Source organism: Mustela erminea, chromosome 11 (assembly GCF_009829155.1).
Source record: "Mustela erminea isolate mMusErm1 chromosome 11, mMusErm1.Pri, whole genome shotgun sequence".
NCBI lineage: Eukaryota > Metazoa > Chordata > Mammalia > Carnivora > Mustelidae > Mustela > Mustela erminea.
Window position 1 is genome coordinate 89,254,936 of NC_045624.1, and position 19,773 is coordinate 89,274,708.

General features: G+C 47.0%; 2 protein-coding genes across 5 annotated transcripts in view; one reads left to right on the forward strand and one right to left on the reverse strand.

Annotated features, from left to right (window-relative positions):
- HBP1 (HMG-box transcription factor 1) overlaps nt 1-12,506 on the forward strand; it is a 29,389-nt gene extending 16,883 nt beyond the window's left edge. For both annotated transcript variants that reach the window (XM_032304092.1, XM_032304093.1), the window contains exons 8-11: nt 565-709; nt 6,673-6,990; nt 9,901-10,042; nt 11,151-12,506. In XM_032304092.1, the coding sequence (XP_032159983.1) occupies nt 565-709; nt 6,673-6,990; nt 9,901-10,042; nt 11,151-11,168 (623 nt within the window). In that variant the 3' untranslated portion in view covers nt 11,169-12,506. The remainder of the gene's footprint in view (nt 1-564; nt 710-6,672; nt 6,991-9,900; nt 10,043-11,150) is intronic.
- The window catches only part of COG5 (component of oligomeric golgi complex 5), a 293,532-nt gene continuing 286,265 nt past the window's right edge, over nt 12,507-19,773 (reverse strand). For 2 of the 3 annotated variants that reach the window (XM_032304091.1, XM_032304089.1), the window contains 2 exons: nt 19,580-19,659; nt 12,507-13,144 (listed from right to left, as the gene is read on the reverse strand). In XM_032304091.1, the coding sequence (XP_032159982.1) occupies nt 13,030-13,144; nt 19,580-19,659 (195 nt within the window). In that variant the 3' untranslated portion in view covers nt 12,507-13,029. Of the gene's footprint in view, nt 13,145-14,202; nt 14,334-19,579; nt 19,660-19,773 lie in introns of those variants that run through there. The other variant, XM_032304090.1, reaches the window with a different exon arrangement.

The window sequence follows — 19,773 nt, forward strand, 5'->3', positions numbered from 1 at the left end:
CTTATCATAATACCTACTGATGTGTATGCGTTTTAGCAGGAGTCAGGCCGGGCTGTCCCTCCCACGGGTAGGAACTCTTAGACTCGCATAGCACACTATATAAGCAGCTCTCTGTTATCTTGGTATAGTTTGGGGAATGGAGTGTTCCAGTAATTGCATTTTGGTTTAAGATTACCAGATATGCTATATATCTGAGTCACTTTTCTGAGATCTGTTACAACATCACCATGTTAAAAATGATAATTCAGAGGCAATATATTTCATGGTCTCAGTCATCATCATCTATCACTTAACTATCTTGTAAATTGCTGGAAATGCCGATTGATGAATTCTGTGTATTAATAAAATGCTGAATTAAACTAGTTTTGGAGAGCTTTTGCATCGCTTGAAGAAAATACTTGGACTTGCTTTTTGGCAAATATAAAGGATATGTTAAAAATCTGGAACTTAACTAATAACTTACTTTTAAGGCTCGGAAGTGATAGGTATATTGTAGAATAAATAATTAGGGTCCCTTCTGTCCATCTCTATCCTTTATGTAACTGCTGTTTGATTTAATTTTAGGTTGGTCGTCATTTTACCCAAGCTTGACTGTGGTACAGCATGGCATTCCATGTTGTGAAATTCATATTGGTGATGTATGTCTACCTCCTGGACACCCCGATGCCATTAATTTTGATGATTCAGGTGTTTTTGATACATTTAAAAGGTAACACTGGGTTAATTCTTTTTTTTTCTGTTAATTTTTACCTTTAATCTCTTTAATGATTGCTAAGTCAGATATTTAGGAGATTAAACCTAAAAGATTTGAGAATTATAAAAGGACTACTAAGAGGAAGTATGTACATGATTAAATGAAAAAACAGGTAGTATAAAATAATAATTCAAGGGGAGCTTTTCACAGAGTAGTCATATAGGAAACCCGGGAGTTCATAAAATATTTGATGCTAGATTAGGAAAAAAACCATACGTTATGTGACCAAGAACTATAGAGTTGAGTGTTTTGATTGTTATATATATAATAGTTACAGGTATAAAAAATTGCTATATCTAGCTGGCTGTTTTCACCAGACCACAAGTCTCCTAATAATGTTTTTTTTTTGTAATTAATCGTTATCTTTTCTTTTCTTAACTGTTTCTTTTAATATTCATTTCAACCAAGGGCATTAGTTGCATGAATGAACAAATAGTAAAAATAGTGAAAAATTGACATTTGGAAAATCTTAAAGAGGAAAGTGATTTTTCCTGAGAACAAAGTAAGTATGCAGGTGTCCTGACACTCAAGAAGGCTGATGTGATCAGCTGTCTTCAGTTTGTGTGCACCTTTTCTGGTTTTAGCACTGAAAGGCCCATGGCCCTGGATGCCGCTCAGGCCTGGGCACGCTGGGGTTGTGAGTTTCCTACACCTAGGGATTAACCAGAGAAAGTGTGTGTAGGTATCTGGGATTTTAAAACTCATTTTTTTCTTTAAGATAATTATTAAGTAGAGAATTCAGAATTCCTGCTGGCCTATAGGTTTTATTTCATTCATTTTAACATAAAACATAGTTAATAATATACTTTTATTTCAAAAGGATATGTGAGGTATTGTTTTAAAAAAGCAACTAGCACAGGCCCTGACACAGGTTATATGCTCAGTAAACATCTGCAGATTGGAATCTAAATGCCATTTGATTGTTCTTCATACATACTGTTCTAAAAATTATAGAGAAATGAGACAGTTTGAAGATCTGATACTCTAAACATTCTTAAGATTTTGGTGAGAATATTTTAGAGACACAGAAACTTTGGAAGATAATTTGGCTTTATTTTAGAACACTGAATATTGGTAATAGTTGTACCTAGAGAAGTGCATGTGCCCTAGAGAAGCAAATTCTCATAGACATGCGCCAGGAGAGATGTAAGATCATAGCTGTGTTGCTCAGGATAGCAAAACCGTGGAAACAATGCAGGTGTTCATTGCAGCGATTCAGCAGCTGCAGAACGCATACATACATAGTGATGTAATCATACGACAGAATTGTAGGTGGAAGAAGAATGAGCCATAGCCAGACATTGTAAAACATGAATCAATTTTAGAAATAATGTTAAGATTAATCTCAGAAATATGCTTTATCATTCCAGTTTTTATGGAATCAGATGTTCTGTGAAAATACATCTAAGAGAATTTAAATCTAATTACATTTATGTAATTTTTACACAGTATGTATAATACACATTGTACAGTTAGGGATTCAGCGATGTAGGAGGGTGACTCATAGGATTTAGTTTGTAGTCACACTCATGCCTAAGATTTCTTACAGTGAAGGGATACAAAGCAAAATCACAAAAAGGCAAGGCACGTGGGGTGAAGTCTGGAGGAAGCCAGGCTTCCAGGACTTGTCTCCCAGGGGAGTCACACACGCGTGCATCTCTCTCTCTGCAGCGTGTGCTAACAGCAGGTAGGCCGGGGTGTCAGCTTGGGAAGCTGTTGGGCACTATCGCCAGGGCTTTGCCGGGAGCTGGTCTCCTAGGCTGCCTCGGCCTTGCACATACCGATTACAGCCTTTCAAAAGGAAAGCAGGTGTTTAGGGCAAACCATGTTATTTGTACACGCAGTTTAGGCACGATGAGCCACTCTTACCAGTTGTGGAATGATGAGAACGCTCCTTGAAATCCTAAGTCCAGATGCTGGTCGAGGGCCAGCCTTGCACGGATGCCCTCGAAGGGAGAGCAGTCTCTCCTGTGTTAACTCTTCGCTGCATAACAAGACTTTTACATGTTACGTGCTGATACAGTTGACGTATTAACATGATTAATGCTGCTGTAGTGTTTATATATTGTGTTTATGAAAAAGTAAGGGGATGATAAACCGTTGAGGAGAGTGGTTTTTCTCTGGGGGATGGCAAATGTGGAACTTTAGTGAGAGAAATACTCTATTTCTTAATTAGTTTGTGGGTTTATGCATTTATTTGTACACTTCATAACATAAAAGTTCTATATACTTTTTATCTAGCCATGTTGTAAAACTCCTCTAAGCAAAAAGGAACACTAGGCTAACTCATTCCCGCTTTGCCAAGATGGTAGGTTCCCATCACTTGGTCCCACTGAGTGGCAGTCATGCCTGAGATGACCTTGGACATTGGTCTTGTTTTGTTGTGGAGTGAAGCAGCATTGTCCCTTCTGCTCCTCATAAAAGAGTGGAAAATGGGCAGTTTGATCCAGGGGAAACCATGACAGAGTTGGGAAGCATGAAGTTGCTTACATTCTCACTGTGGATTAGATTGACTTCGTGGGTGAAGGGAGGTGCTTCCTGGCGTAAGGAAGGCAAGAAGGGGAAGAACGGCAGGAAGAAGAAACCCATGTCTGAGAGCGAGCCCCGGGGTAAATTCCGGGGAATCTGGAGCTTTGGGGCCAGCTCTTAGGTCCTGCTGTACAGAGAAGGACATTTGAGTAGATTTTAGCTTGGTAAGGACCAGAAGTCAGCACAGATGAGCTCTTAAACACAACTTCAGTTCATTTGTGGAAAGGAAGCTTCGGAGAGCATGATTTGGAGAAGCCCATTTGAGCCACAGAATTGAGGCCGGTCTTCTGGCATCAGGCAGTTTTCAGTCACTTCTGACTCTGTGAAGTTGGCATTTCTGTTCCAGTGATAGAATTTAACAAACTTACCAGGAGCTCGTCTGTGCCCCCGGGGCTGTACACATGTCACCTGAGGTAATCCGCGCCCAGTGAGATGACATCTCCCTTTGCTGGGGGTGGAGATGGGGCACCATTAAGGAGCTAAAACAGCCATTAGTGTCAGAACCAGGTTTCAAGTCTGTGTCATCCGAGGACTCCGAGTTTAGTGCTCTGTTTACCAGTCTAGGTTCCTTCTGCAGTAGCAGTAGACACCCCAGTGAGTGCCTGCGGGGCGCCCGTCTCCGCTGGTCTCCGCTGAGTTCCGTGGACGCTGTTGTGGTGGCCGCACAGCTGTGCGCTCTGTGCGAACGTTCCTCTCAGAGACGTTAACTGAGCAAGGCGCGGGGTTTGTGACCCTCTGCCTGCCCAGTCCCGCCGCTGTTAAGTTCAAGAGGTGGGGTTGAGCCCAGTTAAAATCCTACATTATTACGTTGTATGGCATTTACCTTCTCAGTCGTCAAATATTCGAGAGCCCGGTGTATGTGCCGGGACTGAAGGTCTGGGAAGACGGGGCCCGCCTCTTGGCTACCCGTCTGAGGAGGAGCGGGCCCCGGGGCTGTGTGCGCCCCGCGTGACCGAGCTGCGGAGCCAGGCCACCTGCGCCCGCACCTCGGCTTCGCGCGGCTCCGCTGGGGAAGCGGGACTCGGTCGATGAATTTCGCTGCGGCCTGTGAAACCGGCTGTGAAATGATCATGTGGAGGGACGAGTCCGCGAGTGGCTCAGACTGGCGGTTTACAGAGCTACTCCTGCTGTGGGGATCTCCTTGCTCAAGTGACAGCTGGCCAGGCGGGCAGGGTGTTGCAGGGAGGCCGCAGGGAGAGTGCGGGCGGGGCTCCCCGCGGTGAGGCGCGCCCCCGATGTCCAGCCGGGCTGGGGCTGTCCGGATCGTCAGGATCCTTGAGGCTGGCTTTTAGACAGTCTGGGTCCTGTTTTAGTGCTTTTGTGACATCAAAATCCAGAATTCTGTGATTACGTATTTCAGGCTAAGGACGTTGTATCCATAATGGAAACAGGGCAGGCTCCATGCGTACCACTAGATGGTAGAGTTTTCATATTTCAGTAGTTCATGAGCTTGCCTGAGAATTTTGTTAAATCTTTTTTGGTATTTCACATTGTAATCATACTTTTTTTGGTGGAGATGAATAATTCCATGTCAGGTTCATTTATAATGCTTTTTTAATTTTGCTGTTTTTCTCAATTATATATGGGAGGGGCTTGAGGATAGCAAAAATGGTTTCTTTAATGTAATCCTGACTGCTAAACATCGATCAGATGGTTTTGGAGTCATATTTATGTTGATTTCATGTGATACCTTAAAAAAAAACCCACAGGAGTGGTTGATAATTGGTAGGAGTCATTTTTATTATGTACAGTGAATGGCGTGGGCCTCACGCGCTGCGCCCGCTCCGACCCTGTCTCTGGAATAATTCGTGATCTCCTGTTGCTTTACCTTTAGGCAGATACTTACTATTCCTGGAGCTAATATCAACCTGTTGTGATAGATCCCAGAATTTCTGTTTCAGGAAGAGAGTGGGAGAGTAGGGGCTAGATTTAGAATAAAAGTTGTTTTTTAAATTTTATTTATTTATTTGATTGAGACACAGAGAGGAAACACAAGCAGGGGGAGTGGGAGAGGGAGAAGCAGGCTCCCGCGGAGCAGGGAGCTGGATGCGGGGCTCGATCCCAGAACCCTGGGATCATGATCTGAGCTGAAGGCAGACACTTAACAACTGAACCACCCAGGCAACCCTAGAAATAAAAAGTTCTCTATTAAGAGAAGAGGTATAAGCAGTGGGTGTTAACACATTTGGAACAAAAGAAATCTTGGACAGGTGTAATCTTTAGGTTGTCTTGTCTACATTAGCTCCACTTTTGAGGTAGTATTTTCAGTGACCCTGATTATCATTTGTTCACCTTGAGGTCACCTGGGGGCAAGGCGGAGCACCGTGGTTTTGGTGAGGGAATCTAAGGGCTTTGGAGGTGGAAGGATCGGATTGGGGGCTGGATTTAGTAGTGTGGGGCCTTGGGGTAAATAGTACTTGTTCCGTTCTTGGCCTGTTTCTTTATTTAAAGAGAGGCTAAGGATACTCGATAAGTGAGCTTGTTGGGAAAATGAGAGAATATGGCTAGCTGGTTTCCATGCTCACGTAAACTGAATATACCTGCCAAAATACGGAACCTGCCTGATGAGTGCAAGTTCTCACTTCTAAGTTATTAAACTGTGTTATAGATGGATGGCCTTTAGGGGTGATGGATGTGTACATGACTGTCTTGATGTAAACAAACAAAATTTTAAGTTCCTTTAGCTGTATTCAACTGCTTTTTTTAAAAAAAATTTTTTTAAGATTTTATTTATTTGACAGAGAGAGATCACAAGTAGGCAGAGAGGCAAGGCAGAGAGAGAGAGAGAGGGAGGCAGGCTCCCTGCTGAGCAGAGAGCCCAGTGTGGGGCTCTATCCCAGGAACCCCGGGATCATGACCCGAGCTGAAGGCAGACGCTTAACCGACTGAGCCACCCAGGTGCCCCAGTGTGTTCAACCACTTTTGACTGTCCTTCCCCCACACTTTGCCTTGTCTAGCAGCTAGTCCTCAGGCCTGGTACATGCCTGCTGCTCCATCTGAATTTTCTAGCTTTATTTAGACTTCTGTAGGCCAAGAAATCAGATTATCAAATTGGTCAAAAAGTGAATTTAAGCAGTAATTAAGTGGGTTGTGTGGGATCTGGAGGAGGTACTTGCTATGGATAAAGTATGCAGATTATAACATTCTTGTGGGGGGCCTGAAGTTTTCTTATTTTTGTAGTCTCCGTAGATTTAAAAAATAATAATTTTAGTCCGTGCAGATACAAGCTTTCAGCTTACAAGCAACTATCAGTGGTGAGGTGGTTAGAGTTGGGCAACATACACATTGACGTTTCCAATCAGATGTTAAGGATTTTGTTTTTGTTTTTTAATCATGCTTTTACAAACCAATTAAACTGAATTAAAACCATGTTAATAAATTTTTTTTAGCTATGACTTCACACCTATGGATTCTTCTGCAGTCTATGTGTTAAGTAGTATGGCTCGTCAGCGTCGTGCATCTTTGTCTTGTGGAGGGCCTGGAGGTCAAGACTTTGCAAGATCTGGACTCAGTAAAAACTGTGGCTCACCAGGATCATCACAGCTCTCTTCCAATTCCTTGTATGCTAAAGCTGTCAAAACCCACAGCTCAGGGACTGTGAGTGCCACTTCTCCTAACAAGTGCAAAAGACCAATGAATGCCTTCATGCTTTTTGCCAAAAAATACAGAGTTGAATATACTCAGATGTATCCAGGGAAAGATAACAGGTAAAAAGAGTATTTCTGATTCTAATAATTAACACTCAGTACAGTTTTACAGGAACTGGGGTAGTTAAGTAAACTTGTCCTCCAAAAGCTTTTATTACTATTTAAAGATTTTTTTGACTTAGCATGAGAGAGGGGCAGAGGGAGAAGCAGTAGCCACCTCCCTGCAGAGCAGGGAGCCGGATGCGGGGCTCCATCCCAGGACCGCTGGACCACGACCTGAGCCGAAGGCAGATGCTCAATTGACTGAGCCACCCAGGCGCCCCCCTCCCCCAATAGTTTTTATTATTGAATTCATTTTCTTAGGTTGATTTTTAAAAGTTTGGAATTTTTAGGGTCATGGGTAAATATTTTATAATACTTGGAGAGAATTTGGGTTACCTAAGGATTTGCCTTCTAAAATAATATTAAATGTTGTTTGTCTGTTGGAAGTCACAGTTCTAACAGCTGACTGTTCCATCTTTCTAGAACAGTTTCTTGTGTCAGATCTCAAGGATGTCATTACAACTGTGTCATAACGGAATGGGCAGGCATTGGCAATTTGGACAAATGTAGAAATCATTATAAACTGCCAAAGATGAAACTCAGAACCCAGGGATAAAATTGACTCCAGTCTTTTCCACTCTCTGTGTTTATATGCTTAGCTGATCTCTTAGTGAGCGTCCTCTACTCACTCCCTCTCACACCAGCCTAAATTCTTCCTGTATTTAAATTACTTATTCCAGTTTCCCCAGTTCCCTGACAATCAAAGCTACTGTTTTCCTTGATATCCTGAGAAAAGCCAAATGATTATCCACGTAAAATAACTGAGTTTTGAACTCGAGGTTGAACGTCTCATGAGCTTAGCTGCTACACAGAGGAACAGGGAGTGGTCATGGTTTCAGATCAGCGTCACCATTCGGTGTCTGTAGAGGCCGTGAAACCCTCGCCATAGGACGGCTAGTTACGGCCGCCACCCCACGGTTCCAGATCTCTCTTGTAAGGAGAACTTCTAGGAGCTCCTCTGCGCACCTTTCAAATGCACAGCACAGCGGTACTGACTGCAGCCGCTGTTCCGCACCTGACGGCCCCACGGCAGACTGATTGCACAGCTGAAGTTTGTACCTTTTGACCGCCTTCACCCATTTCGTGCACACCCCACCCCCGGCCTCTGGCAGTTACCAGTCTGTTCTCATGAGCTACATTTTTAAGGATTTACATTAAAAAAAAAAATACCTCGGGGCGCCTGGGTGGCTCAGTGGGTTAAAGCCTTTGCCTTCGGCTCAGGTCATGATCTCAGGGTCCTGGGATCAAACCCCGTGTCGGGCTCTCTGCTCAGTGGGGAGCCTGCTTCCTCCTCTCTCTCTGCCTGCCTCTCTGCCTACCTGTGGTCTCTGTCAAATGAATAAAATCTTTTTTTTTTTTTTTTTTTTTTAAAGATTTTTTATTTATTTATTTGACAGGCAGAGATCACAAGTAGGCAGAGAGGCAGGCAGAGAGAGAGGAAGAAGCAGGCTCCCTGCTGAGCAGAGAGCCTGATGTAGGGCTCGATCTCAGGACCCTGGGATCATGACCTGAGCCGAAGGCAGAGGCTTTAACCCACTGAGCCACCCAGGCGCCCCGAATAAAATCTTTTAAAAAAAAAAAAATCTCAAACCAAATGCACTTCTTGATTTTTTTAAGACTTTTTTTTTTTAATTTATTTGATAGAGATCACAAGTAGGCGGAGAGACAGGCAGAGAGAGAGAGGAAGGGAAGCAGGCTTCCCGCCGAGCAGAGAGCCCAATGCGGGGCTCAATCCCCTGACCTGAGCCGAAGGCAGAGGCCTTAACCCACTGAGCCACCCAGGTGCCCCCCAAATGCTCTTCTGATTTGGGAATTGATACCTAACGTTTCTTACTGATTTAACTGGTAAATGTGTCAGCCGTTATGTGGTACCTTTAACCCATTGTAAAAACTGGGTTCTATTTTGATAAAGGAAGATGCAATACGTTTAATTGCATCAACTTACTGGGAAAACTACATACACATCTGTCCGTGTCCATACTCACTGCACAGTGACTTCTTGCTAAGCAGTAGAGCTGCGCTGCTGTTCTTCCAAAGCCCGGACGCCCCACTCGAGCTTCCACGTCAGGCACTGAGCTCACTTGTATACACTTCGCGCAGCATACGTGACCTTTTGTGTCATGGCATCCATGGTTTCTGCGTGTTCTGGATGAGATTTAAACACTGGTTTTAGGAGCAGTTTAACAAATATAAATAGAAAATAGCTTTAGATTTCTATCTTGATGTGTTTTATTCAGTTGGACTTCTTTCCTTTGGAGTTTATCCAATTTCTTCTAGTACGGAGCTCACCTAGGATTTAGTTGGCGTTGTGTTAGGAGGGGAATGATCCGGAGGCGCATGGTTAATGCCTCCACATTTTCACTAGGGTTACAGGAATAAATGAAACTGATCACAACTATTTGATGGGTTATGTATGTATGAGCACAAACAGAAAGCAAAACTAGCTCTTAATACTTTATGCTGCTGATAGCGAACACTGCCTTGCTCTTTTAAGCATCTTTGAGAAAACCGATGTACATCAGGGTAGAGCCAGTGGTAATTTAAACCATTTCACTGAAATACTTCACTTTTTTCTTTAAGCTCTGTAGGACACTGAATTTGTAGCCACTTTAGATGTTCTCTGACAACTGGAACTGGCACTATTCCAGGAGGCTTTAACTGCCAAGATTATGATGAATGAGCCCATGGGACTGGGATTTTACTGGAAATGACGACTGTAGTCTTGACCTTTTTCCTTCTCTCTGTTGGACAAGATTCTTGTCTTTTTTTCTTTTAACTTTTGACTATTTCTTTCTGAGGTAGCAGCACTGGACATGCATCTTACAAGAAATTCTGGCCTTCAGCATCGTATGCATGTTTATTTTACAGAGCCATAAGCGTGATCCTCGGCGACAGGTGGAAGAAAATGAAGAATGAAGAGAGAAGGATGTATACGTTGGAAGCAAAGGCTTTGGCTGAAGAACAAAAACGCCTAAATCCTGACTGTTGGAAAAGGAAAAGAACCAATTCAGTAAGTCTCAACAACTTGTTGCTCAAAAAGATCTTGACTTTCCCCCATAACTGTACTGGTGTGTGGAGCAGTGTTTATAACCTTGAAAAAGTGGTATCGAGTCTCTTCTCAGCCTTTTTATACTTCATGACCTAATAACGTTTTACACCACCCCGTGAGGCAGGCTGCCTTTTTTTTTTTTTTTTAAATTATGAAGTGCCCTTTACTCTTTAGCATGGAAAATAGAAGTGTCTGGCATGCTTAAGAAGAATGTTTATCCAGAAACGTTGAGGTGGAAAAATAATTTTGGAATGGTAGGATTTTTAGTTGGGTTGAAAGTTGGGTATAACCAACTCAGTAGTACGGTACAAAATCTTTCTAATTTGGGGGTGACATGTCCCAGGAGCCTTTTTTTTTCTAGGACACATTAACTTTCCTGGGGCCTTCTGACATTTGCACAGAACTTCTAGATTAAAAACCTCAGGAAGGAGAAGAAATAGGCCTAGGAAGACTCTACTAAATGAATTCACACCATAATAACACAGCCTTGGATGGAGCGGATTCTTAGAATGTTTCCATTACTAGGCTAGCAACTTTTGAGTTGTGTTTTTAGATTAATTCTGAAGAAAACTTCACATGATAGAACAGAGTGAGCTCAATTTGAAGTACCATTTAAAAATGAAGGGAAGACGTCCTTCGCAGCGGGAGGACTAGTCAAGGAGGTCTTACGTCCGTTTTGTGGGGTTACTAGTGACTTTTTCAAGTAACATGCAGTTCATAATCGCTTACGTGTATCAGGAATGTCTTGGTAAAGCAGCAGACGGTGGTCAGACTGGTTTTTTGAAGTTACTACCTTAGACTTGGGTGTGGTAGGACTTGGCCTGGATCGCCTTCCTTTGCTCCTCTTCGCTCTTCCTAACCCATCTCTTCTCACTGTTTTCATACATTTTTCTGGATGCCTGAGCTGTTGGGTGTTACCACACTTTAAAAAAGAATTGTCCCATTTGAAAAAGTGATCTTTTTTAAAATAGTAAGTCTGTAACCATTCTATTCTCCATCTTAGCTTTCGTTTGTAGAATTACTGTGTACTGATTTGTAAACATTCGCTGTGTTCATTTTCTCTCCACAGGGCTCGCAGCAGCATTAAGCCAGGATGTGCTTACGTTCTTAAGTCTGTAGTTGCAGAAACACTGTTGACGGAGGGACTTAAGAAGATCAAGGTGTCACCATTTGTCCTGAATTCGTGTCACCATAAGATACTGATAGCATTGAGTCTTGAAATGATTTAATAATATGAGTGAGGATTTGCTTTCTCCATTAGAGCATTAAGTAAGCTAAAACTATCAACATTGTAAACCAAATTGCCTTATTTTTCTTCCAAACTTCATATATGTCTATCAGGTAATATAGGCTTGAAAATTGATATCCTGTGGTGCTAAAGTACAGTAGAAAGAGAGGAGAGTGTATACATGTTTTATTTTAAATTGTACAAAGGGGGAATTTAAAAATATGTAACTGCTGTTTATACATTGGCTCCTTACTGCTTATTAATCTGTAATGTACACATAGTGGAAGGCAACAGAGCCGGGAGCTGGCCTTTCCTCGAGCAACCACCGCATGGCCCAGCCTCTGTGCCAAACTCGGGAGCTCCTAGTCCGGCCGGGGCCGCGAGGCTCCCAGAAAGCGGCCGGTGCGCGGTGTCGGCGTCCCAGCGCGCACACCGCCTGCCACAGGGCTTCCCGGGCACGCCGGGCGGCAGCACCCCCCAGGACTTCGGGCGGAGGCCTCGCGCAGGGCCCGGTCGAGCTAGTTAATAGCATTGGGATATAGTCACTGTCATGGTGCTGTTAACAGTTGACACCATTGTATTGTTTAACTTTGTGTTCTGTATCTCCTCAGCCACATATCTTAAATATCTTGTTTGTCATCCTATGTGTATGGTGGGGGCAGACTTTGCACTTACTGCAGTGCGACACGTGCACTTTACTTTCCCTCCAGCTGTCCGAGGTGAGAGCGCACACGCTTTTGCTCTGAGCTACAATCATGGCTTTTCATGTTACTTACCAAGTGGTGTTTCTGATTAGGAATCACAGCTGTAAAATTGATTTCAGTTCATTATACTTCTTCATGATGTTGCCCCTAAATTTTGCACACTATATTCTTGTATATTATTTCAAATAAAATGGAAAAAAAAAAGCCTGTTTATCTCAGACTTCTGATTGAACTTGACTGAACTTTATGTCTGAGTCAGAACAACAGGTGCAGGGCATGGAAAATATATTAAGAAGTTGCTGATGGGGTTTTTAAACATTAAATTAAAAACAAAATGTTAGTGACAGGTCATGGTAAATGGCAAAACAAGGATCTAGATTATCTATGTGTAAGATCTTTGTAGACCAAAAATTGTTTTTAACTTGACATCTCTGCTACAAAGTTGAAGAGCCAGCCCCCAAAGCCTGCTTTTAATAAAATGACACACACAGTATAAAGATAGGCGTGCTCTGTCTTTATTAAAGGTACTGTAAGAGAGACTTAAACAACATATGACCCTATGTCTTAGCTTTGGGAGATACCAGCGGTTCCCAGACTTCACTGCATATTGGAAAGACCCGGGGATGTTTTTAAAAACTAATGCCTGGTTCCCACCCCCAGAGGTGTCACCAGGGGTGCACAGGGGGCATCAGGATTTCGAAAGCTTTCCAGCAGTGACTCTGATGTGCAGTCGGATTTGGAAGTCAGTGGGCTACACACCTGGTGAGGGCAAAGGTTAATTGGGAGCAGCGGGGTATTTGTAACTTGATCAGATCCCTCTAAAAGCAAAAGTAAAATTTTGACATTTTACGCTAAAAGGAGATGGGCTGAAGAGGTAATATAACAGAAGATAACAGGGAATACAGAGAGGCGGACTACAGAAAGTGGACGTCAGCTGGTTCTAGAGCCCACGTTTCTCAGGCGAACTGCAGCCTGGAGCTGGGGCTGTGCGAGGGAGATTGGGAAGTAGTGCCGGGTCACTGGAGAGCAGACATGGCTTTCTGAAGCAGCTGCACCATTATGGGATAAACTGGTGCAAATTCTTTGCCTTCTCTACTTCTTACTGATTGAACATAAGCTTCCAGAGTTCCCCTGAAAACAAAAATGAAAACAATGTCAAAAGAAATAAAACCACTTAGAGGGTTACCAATGTATAAAAGCAGCCCATTTCTGGAATCGCTGTGTCCAGTTCCACAAGCTAAGTGACAAAGTGACAGCCTTCAAATGTCTGGTGGTAACATTCCCATGGCTACCGCCTTAGTCCAGGAACACCGTTCGTCTGTGTTGTACTCCGTGGTCTCCTCACACACAGGCTCTGCGGCCGCGGGTTCTCCGTTTCCCTTCCCTTCTTCCCGGGTGCAGGCTTCTGGCCAGCGGCAGCCTGTGCTGTTCCACAGAGCTCACCAGGGGGAGCCCGCCGCCGCCGGTCAGCGCGCTCAGGGGCGCGGCGGGACGCGGCTGCCGCGCACGGTCACGGTCAGCCGGGGCGGTGCCTCCACCCCCCTGACCTGGAGGAGAGGAAGAACCCCCGGGGAGACGGTACTGCCGCTGGGCTCGGAGTTTCAGCGACTTCTGGGATGAGGTTGTGTGACTTTAGTCAGGAGGGTGCGCTACCAGCGGTTAAAACCATGACGGGGGTCTGCGTTGGGTCGGGACCCGCGAACCCGCGAACCAGCCCGGCCCGTTGGAGCGCGGCGCCCGCTCACCGCCCGTTCACCGCCCGTTCACCGCCCGCTCACCGCCCGCGGCTTCCCGGCCACAGCCGCAGACGGACCCGCCGGCCGGGCCCGCGGGGCCGACACCACCTGCCGTCTGCACCTTTATGGAGAAAGTTCTCTAATCTCGGAACCGGATGATCTGTTTAAGTGTTGTATCATGTTTAACTGGAGCTAAGAATGGTTGAAAGATGTTATTAGTCTATTTACGCCCCAAGTGGAACAGTAAAATTTGTCGTAGTCCTACCGTTCCAAGTTTCACGCTGAGATGAGTTGAGCGCGTTTCTACAAAGAGGTGTTGCTAATACCTCCGCTCGCTCACGGACGCGGTGTCCAGTCTAACACGGAACTCGGAACCGGTTTTTCTGCTCCCAAACGCTGCGCATACTGACCCCCGGTCAGATGTGCCGATTATCGCTCGCTCTGGGGCGCCCTCCCCCCGCCAGCCGCTTCATGGCCCTGCTGTGACCCGTAACGGAGTTCCCGGTCTCATGTCCACTCCGACCTCCCTCCTGACTTGCTCCGTCTGTGTTGTGGGCAGCATTACCCGACTTCTCTCACGTGCCCTGTCAGAAACAAACTCCTGTCAGAAACAGGGCACTCCAAACCCCAAGAACGATCGGCACCGGGGAGAAGCCTCCTGGAAGCCCGGGGCTCTGGGAGACAATGATGCGCAGGTGGGCACATCAACCGGAACCGTGGGCCACCCGTGGGGGACCCTGCTAATGGGGGGGACCGTGGGGTGGGTGGGAACTCTCTACCTTTTCAAATATGCTGTGAGCCTAAAACTACTCTAAAAAAGAAAGTCTAGGGGCGCCTGGGTGGCTCAGTAGGTTAAGTGTTTACTTTCCGCTCACGTTCTGATCCCAGCGTCCTGGGACGGAGCCCCGCATCGGGCTCCCTGCTCAGAGGGAAGCCTGCTTCTCCCCCCTCCCCTGCTCATGCTCTATCTCTCACCACCTCTCTCCCAAATAATTAAATAAAACCTTAAAAAAATAAAAAATCTATCCAGGCGCCTCGAGTGGGGGCTCAGTCAGTTAAGCGTTCCACTGGTCATTACCACTCAGGTCATGATCTCCTGGCTGTGGGATAGAGACCTGCTTGCATCAGGCTCTGTGCTCAGTGGAGAGTCTGCTTCTCTCCCTCTCTCTCTGCCTCCTCCCCAGCTCATTCTGTCTCAAATAAGCAGTCTTTTTAAAAAACATAAATTTTAACAATTTTAGAAAAAAGTCTATCAAAAAAAGAAAAGAAACTCGGGTAAAAACCCTTCAGGGTAGTGTTCTGCCCCCCATCTCCTATTTCAGCAGAGGCCCCCACCCCGCGAGCCTCTATCTGAAGTCCTCTTTTCATCTTCCTCACAGATTTTTTTTTTTAAAGATTTTATTTATTTATTTGACAGATAGAGATCACAGGTAGGCAGAGAGACAGAGAGAGAGAGGAGGAGGCAGGCTCCCTGCTGAGCAGAGAGCCCCATGTGGGGCTCCATCCCAGGACCCTGGGACCATGACCTGAGCTGAAGGCAGAGGCTTTAACCCACTGAGCCACCCAGGTGCCCCTTCCTCACAGATTTCTACCCCCAGTCCCTCCTCTCCCCCCGGCTTCCTTCTCAGTCCTGTCGTGTGCTGCCCCGATACCTGGCACCCCTCAGAACACGCTGCGCCATGAGGCCAGCGTCTACACTCGCCACCCACGGAGCACCAGCTTCATCGTGACCTCCCTGCTGGCCTGTGCTGCTGCGGGCTTCTAGGTAGTTCGCTGTGGCCTAAAAACACCTTTGAATCGTGCTTCCATTGTTTGTGTTACTTATACAGGAGCAGAGCAACCTCCCCCTACTCGTGACCCCAAGCCCGACCCCGAGGCCCACCGGGGAGAGGCCCCATGAGCGGCCAGCATCTCGCTGAAATGAAGCCGAAACAAAGCCGTCTCTGCCTACCAGGGTGGGGCTGCGAGAGGGCCCTTTGTCTCCCACCACACAGCCTCTCCCCACTTTCCCGAGACCCATCCTTCGAGGCCTTTCTCAGCTCTCGTCCTTCGTTTTGGGAGGCTCTTCCGGGCCGTCTTCCCTGCATGGCACTCTGCTAGGGGCCGGCTCTAAGGCCTTCGTTTTGACAGAGCCTCTTCTAACTCCAGGCAGCACGACAGAAACCCCCTTGGAGCCCTGAGAACTGGTGAAAAAGGTCTAAGACTGCGGCATCAAGAGCTGGGGCTTCGTGGGACCCTGCACTGTGGGATTCCTGCCGGCCGGCTCCAGGCTCTGTTCGAGGCAGGACGACTTGCGGTCAGCGGTGTGGACGGTCAGCGGTGTGGAGGTCAGGCTCTGCCCTATTACTGAGTTGCGCGATCCCGGCTCCTTTGTGAGCCTCCTTGCTCAAACACCCACATGATACACTTATGAGAATTAAGACTGTACTGGGAAGCACCTGGCGCTCTTCTAGGAACATCTCTGGACCCATAAGGCGCTCAAACACAGTTCTCCCACCAGGCTTCCAGCGGGCATCAGCACACCGTGCCTAAGTATCCACTACACCACAAGGACCTGGTTGGTGCCTGGTCAGTTTCCCTCCCAGGAACGTAACTTCATGTGGCGCGGTGGGGCTGTTTCGTTCCTTTATGCAGCCCCAGGATGTAGTGCCTGACTGATGCATGATCGGTAAATTTTTAAAAATGAATCAGAAATACAGGAAGATAAACTGTAATGAAAAGCAATGACAGGAGTGCAGAACAAAGTGAGTAAAGGGGAAACGGCACTGTAGGGTTCACAAAAGCAGCAGCTACATGAAAAATGAAATTTCATGCTCTTAGAAAATAATGTTTTGGAGACGCCTTAGTTCATGTCAGAGCTGAACCTTCGTGAAGGGTATATTTATGAAAAATCTTGCTGCTTTTAGTAATATTTTTCAAGTTGCTATGGCATCCTGGGCAATCGCCCCACTCCCAAAATGTAGCCCCTGCAGACTCGTACACAGGAGAGAAATCCCCAAGGGCTCGGGCTGTCTTTGACACAGCGGTGTCTACACAGCAGTCTAAGAAATCAGTACACTGAAATTCACGGAAACTGCGGTTGATCTGAAGTGAATGAGTTAGATCCACTTTAATAAAGGAACGAAAATCAACTTCACTTCATTGCATTCAAAAGGACAAGACATTACGTAAACTACACGATATGCAGAAGAAAGTTCAGAAACAAGCTCGGTTAGTTTTTTGGTATTCATGAAAAACACCATCAGAACTAGAGGGAGAAAAACAGATTAAAGCTACCCTCCCACATAAAATCAGAACAGGATTTTCAAGCAATTATTAAATAACTTCATTTGCTTGAGCAAAACATCAGCTTTCTTGGAAGTCAGGCCAAGCATTATGTAAGAGTTAGTCTCAAATCTCGTTTGTCATCAAAATGAGCAGATTGTTAGTTATCCTTATTGGAAAAAAGAAAAGCACAGGAATTGCACAGCTAGTAGAGGAAAGACTGGTGGTAACACGGCAACACGGCTCAGTGTGCTATAAACCAGCCAAGTAGAGGTTTTTATGGGACACAAAATCCATTTCTGTCAGGCATTAAGTATGAAATCTGTCAAAGACTTAAAGATCTACCACCTGCCTTCAGAGCCAAGGAAGCCCCTGACTCCCCCAGGCCCCGTCCTCACTCTCGGTTCCGTCTCAGGCACCCAGGCCACAGGTATCTAGTGTGACAGGGACACCAGGAGGGGAGACCAAATGTTCCTCTCATCAGCCGGGATCCTGCTGCTCTGCAGAAGGGCCGAGGAGCTGGGATGGTTCTGGGCCTGCAGGGAGGCCATAGAGGGAGGACAGAGGGTCCCCGGCCGCATCTCGTGGGGACAGTTGTCCCACCATTGAACAGATAAACAGCACCAAAGGGCCAACAAAGCTCTTCAGCATTTCTGACACAGTGAAGGAGCGGAGGAGGAGGGCGCCGTGGTAAGAGGTGCGGCCCCACGGGAGATGGGGAGAAGCCTCCCCCCGCCCCACCTCTGCAGAGCCGAGGCATCAGTCCTCCTCTTTGCTGGACACTCACTCAGCACCCACAGGGCCCCAGGCCCTCCCTGAGGCTGCCGCCCCTGCCTGGTGGGCGCGGAGGACCCCCAGTGAGCTCCCACTCACACCACCTGCCCCACGAGTCAGCGAGTCCTCCGATTTTAACAGGATCGTGACTAGTACCCATTCACGCTCTTGAGAAACATCTGGTGTCGAAAGGAAACAGAAAGGCAGGCAGAGCAGGCTTCACTGTTCGCCACGCACTCAGCGGCAGCCGAGTCTCCTGACCTGGCCTCTTTATGACAACTGAGCATACTGTGCCGGGGGGACCGAGGAGCACGCGGCAGGGTCTCCCCGAAGGTCAGAGCAAAAATACTGACATTTAAAGAGCAACAGTCACCCTGGGCTTATCTGCAGGGGAAAGAAGTTCATCTCGTGCTGCTTCGGCTTGCACGGACCAAATTAGTTTTGCTGTAATAGATAAGAAAGAACATTCTCTAGGACAAAGCTCCTCTCCTTGCCAGCAGCCTGGGCTGTGGTAGGAGCACGGTGGTTTGGAATCCCCCACAGAGGGCTCAGTGTGCTGCCCGGGCCTGGAGGTCCTGACAGCCGGCGTGTGTGACGGATAGGCCTTATTTTAAAAGCCTGACAGTGCCTCTGAGCATGATTTTCAGTTGCTAAATATAGGCTTAGCAACAGCACTGGTGATGAAATCACTCAGGAGACATTTTCAAGAGAAGCAAAAGCAAACAGATTTGTGATGTGCCCACAGCAGGACAACTGTTGTAGATGAACTCCTTCCAGCTCGCTAAGACACACAGGAGCCCTGTTCAATTAACCTCCTCCTGACTCCTCCTCAGCCCAGGGTGCTGCAGCTTAGCCCGTCTTTGAGACTCCGCAAAAGCATCCACCCAGACACCACGAATCTCCGAGTTAGCCCCAGGCCAAGTCTCTCCTCTATCCCTAAAGCCCCTCCCAGGGCAGCTCGAACTGGCCCCATGCACTGACGGGAGGCGTCTCTGACCTCCTGTCCCAGTTCTGGGCCCGGATGCTCACAGCTGGGATAATGGGCTCCTTGCCCACCCCGGCTCTGGACACTGAACCCGAGGGCTTGGGCTCCCTCCCAAAAGCCACCACACTTGTGTTTCTCCACCGCCCCTCCCGGCCTCCTCCTTGGTGGAGTCTCAACCTTGGCCGTGCTGCAGATCTGCCCGGGAAGCTTTAGGAAATCCCAGGGCCGAGCGCCCGCCCTGGACATTCTGAGGTGGCTGAGGGGCTGGCCTAGACACCAGGCTCTCTCCAAGCTCTGTGAGGGATTCTCCTGGGCGTGTGCGCTGGGGCACCATCCTGCCCCATCAGCCCCTCTCCACTCCCCTGCCCTGCTTTGGGGAACCCAGGTTATGTGGCTTTCGGAGGTCTTTCAGAAGTACGACTGACTGAGATTTGGAGAACAAGGGTGATGGGAGTTGCATGATGTCACAAAGGTTTCTCGAGGTTGGCCACTATGTGACAGTGACATCCCAACATGAAGCAGAAAATGGGGACCTACAGCAAGGAGTCTCTTTGTCGCCGGCCCCCGTTCTCAAACCCAGGGTGCACAGATCCTGGGCTGAGTGGGGCATGGGGCAGCCCACAGCTATGTGAAGATGTGAGAATGAACGACCCTGTGGGGTGCTCTGGGCACACGGTGCGCACTGAGGGGGCCCGGCCACAAGGAGGCGCCACCGTGTGTCCACCCACGCGCTGCTCCTCCCAGGCGCATACCCGCCCTAGCCCGAGGCTGCTAGACACACAGGTGTCCCAGGGGCGCACGCCTTACCTGATGAGGAGGAGCCGGTCCTTTTCAGACGGGTGGTCATCCAGCCACTGGGAGAAGCGTGCATGGGACCATTCTGCCCTCTGCAGGGTTGAACACAAATCAGAGAAGACAAAGTGCATCAACATTCTTCAATGGATAGTACGTGGCACAAGCAATCTCAAGGATTCCCAAGGTGAAATCACCCAAACACCTGC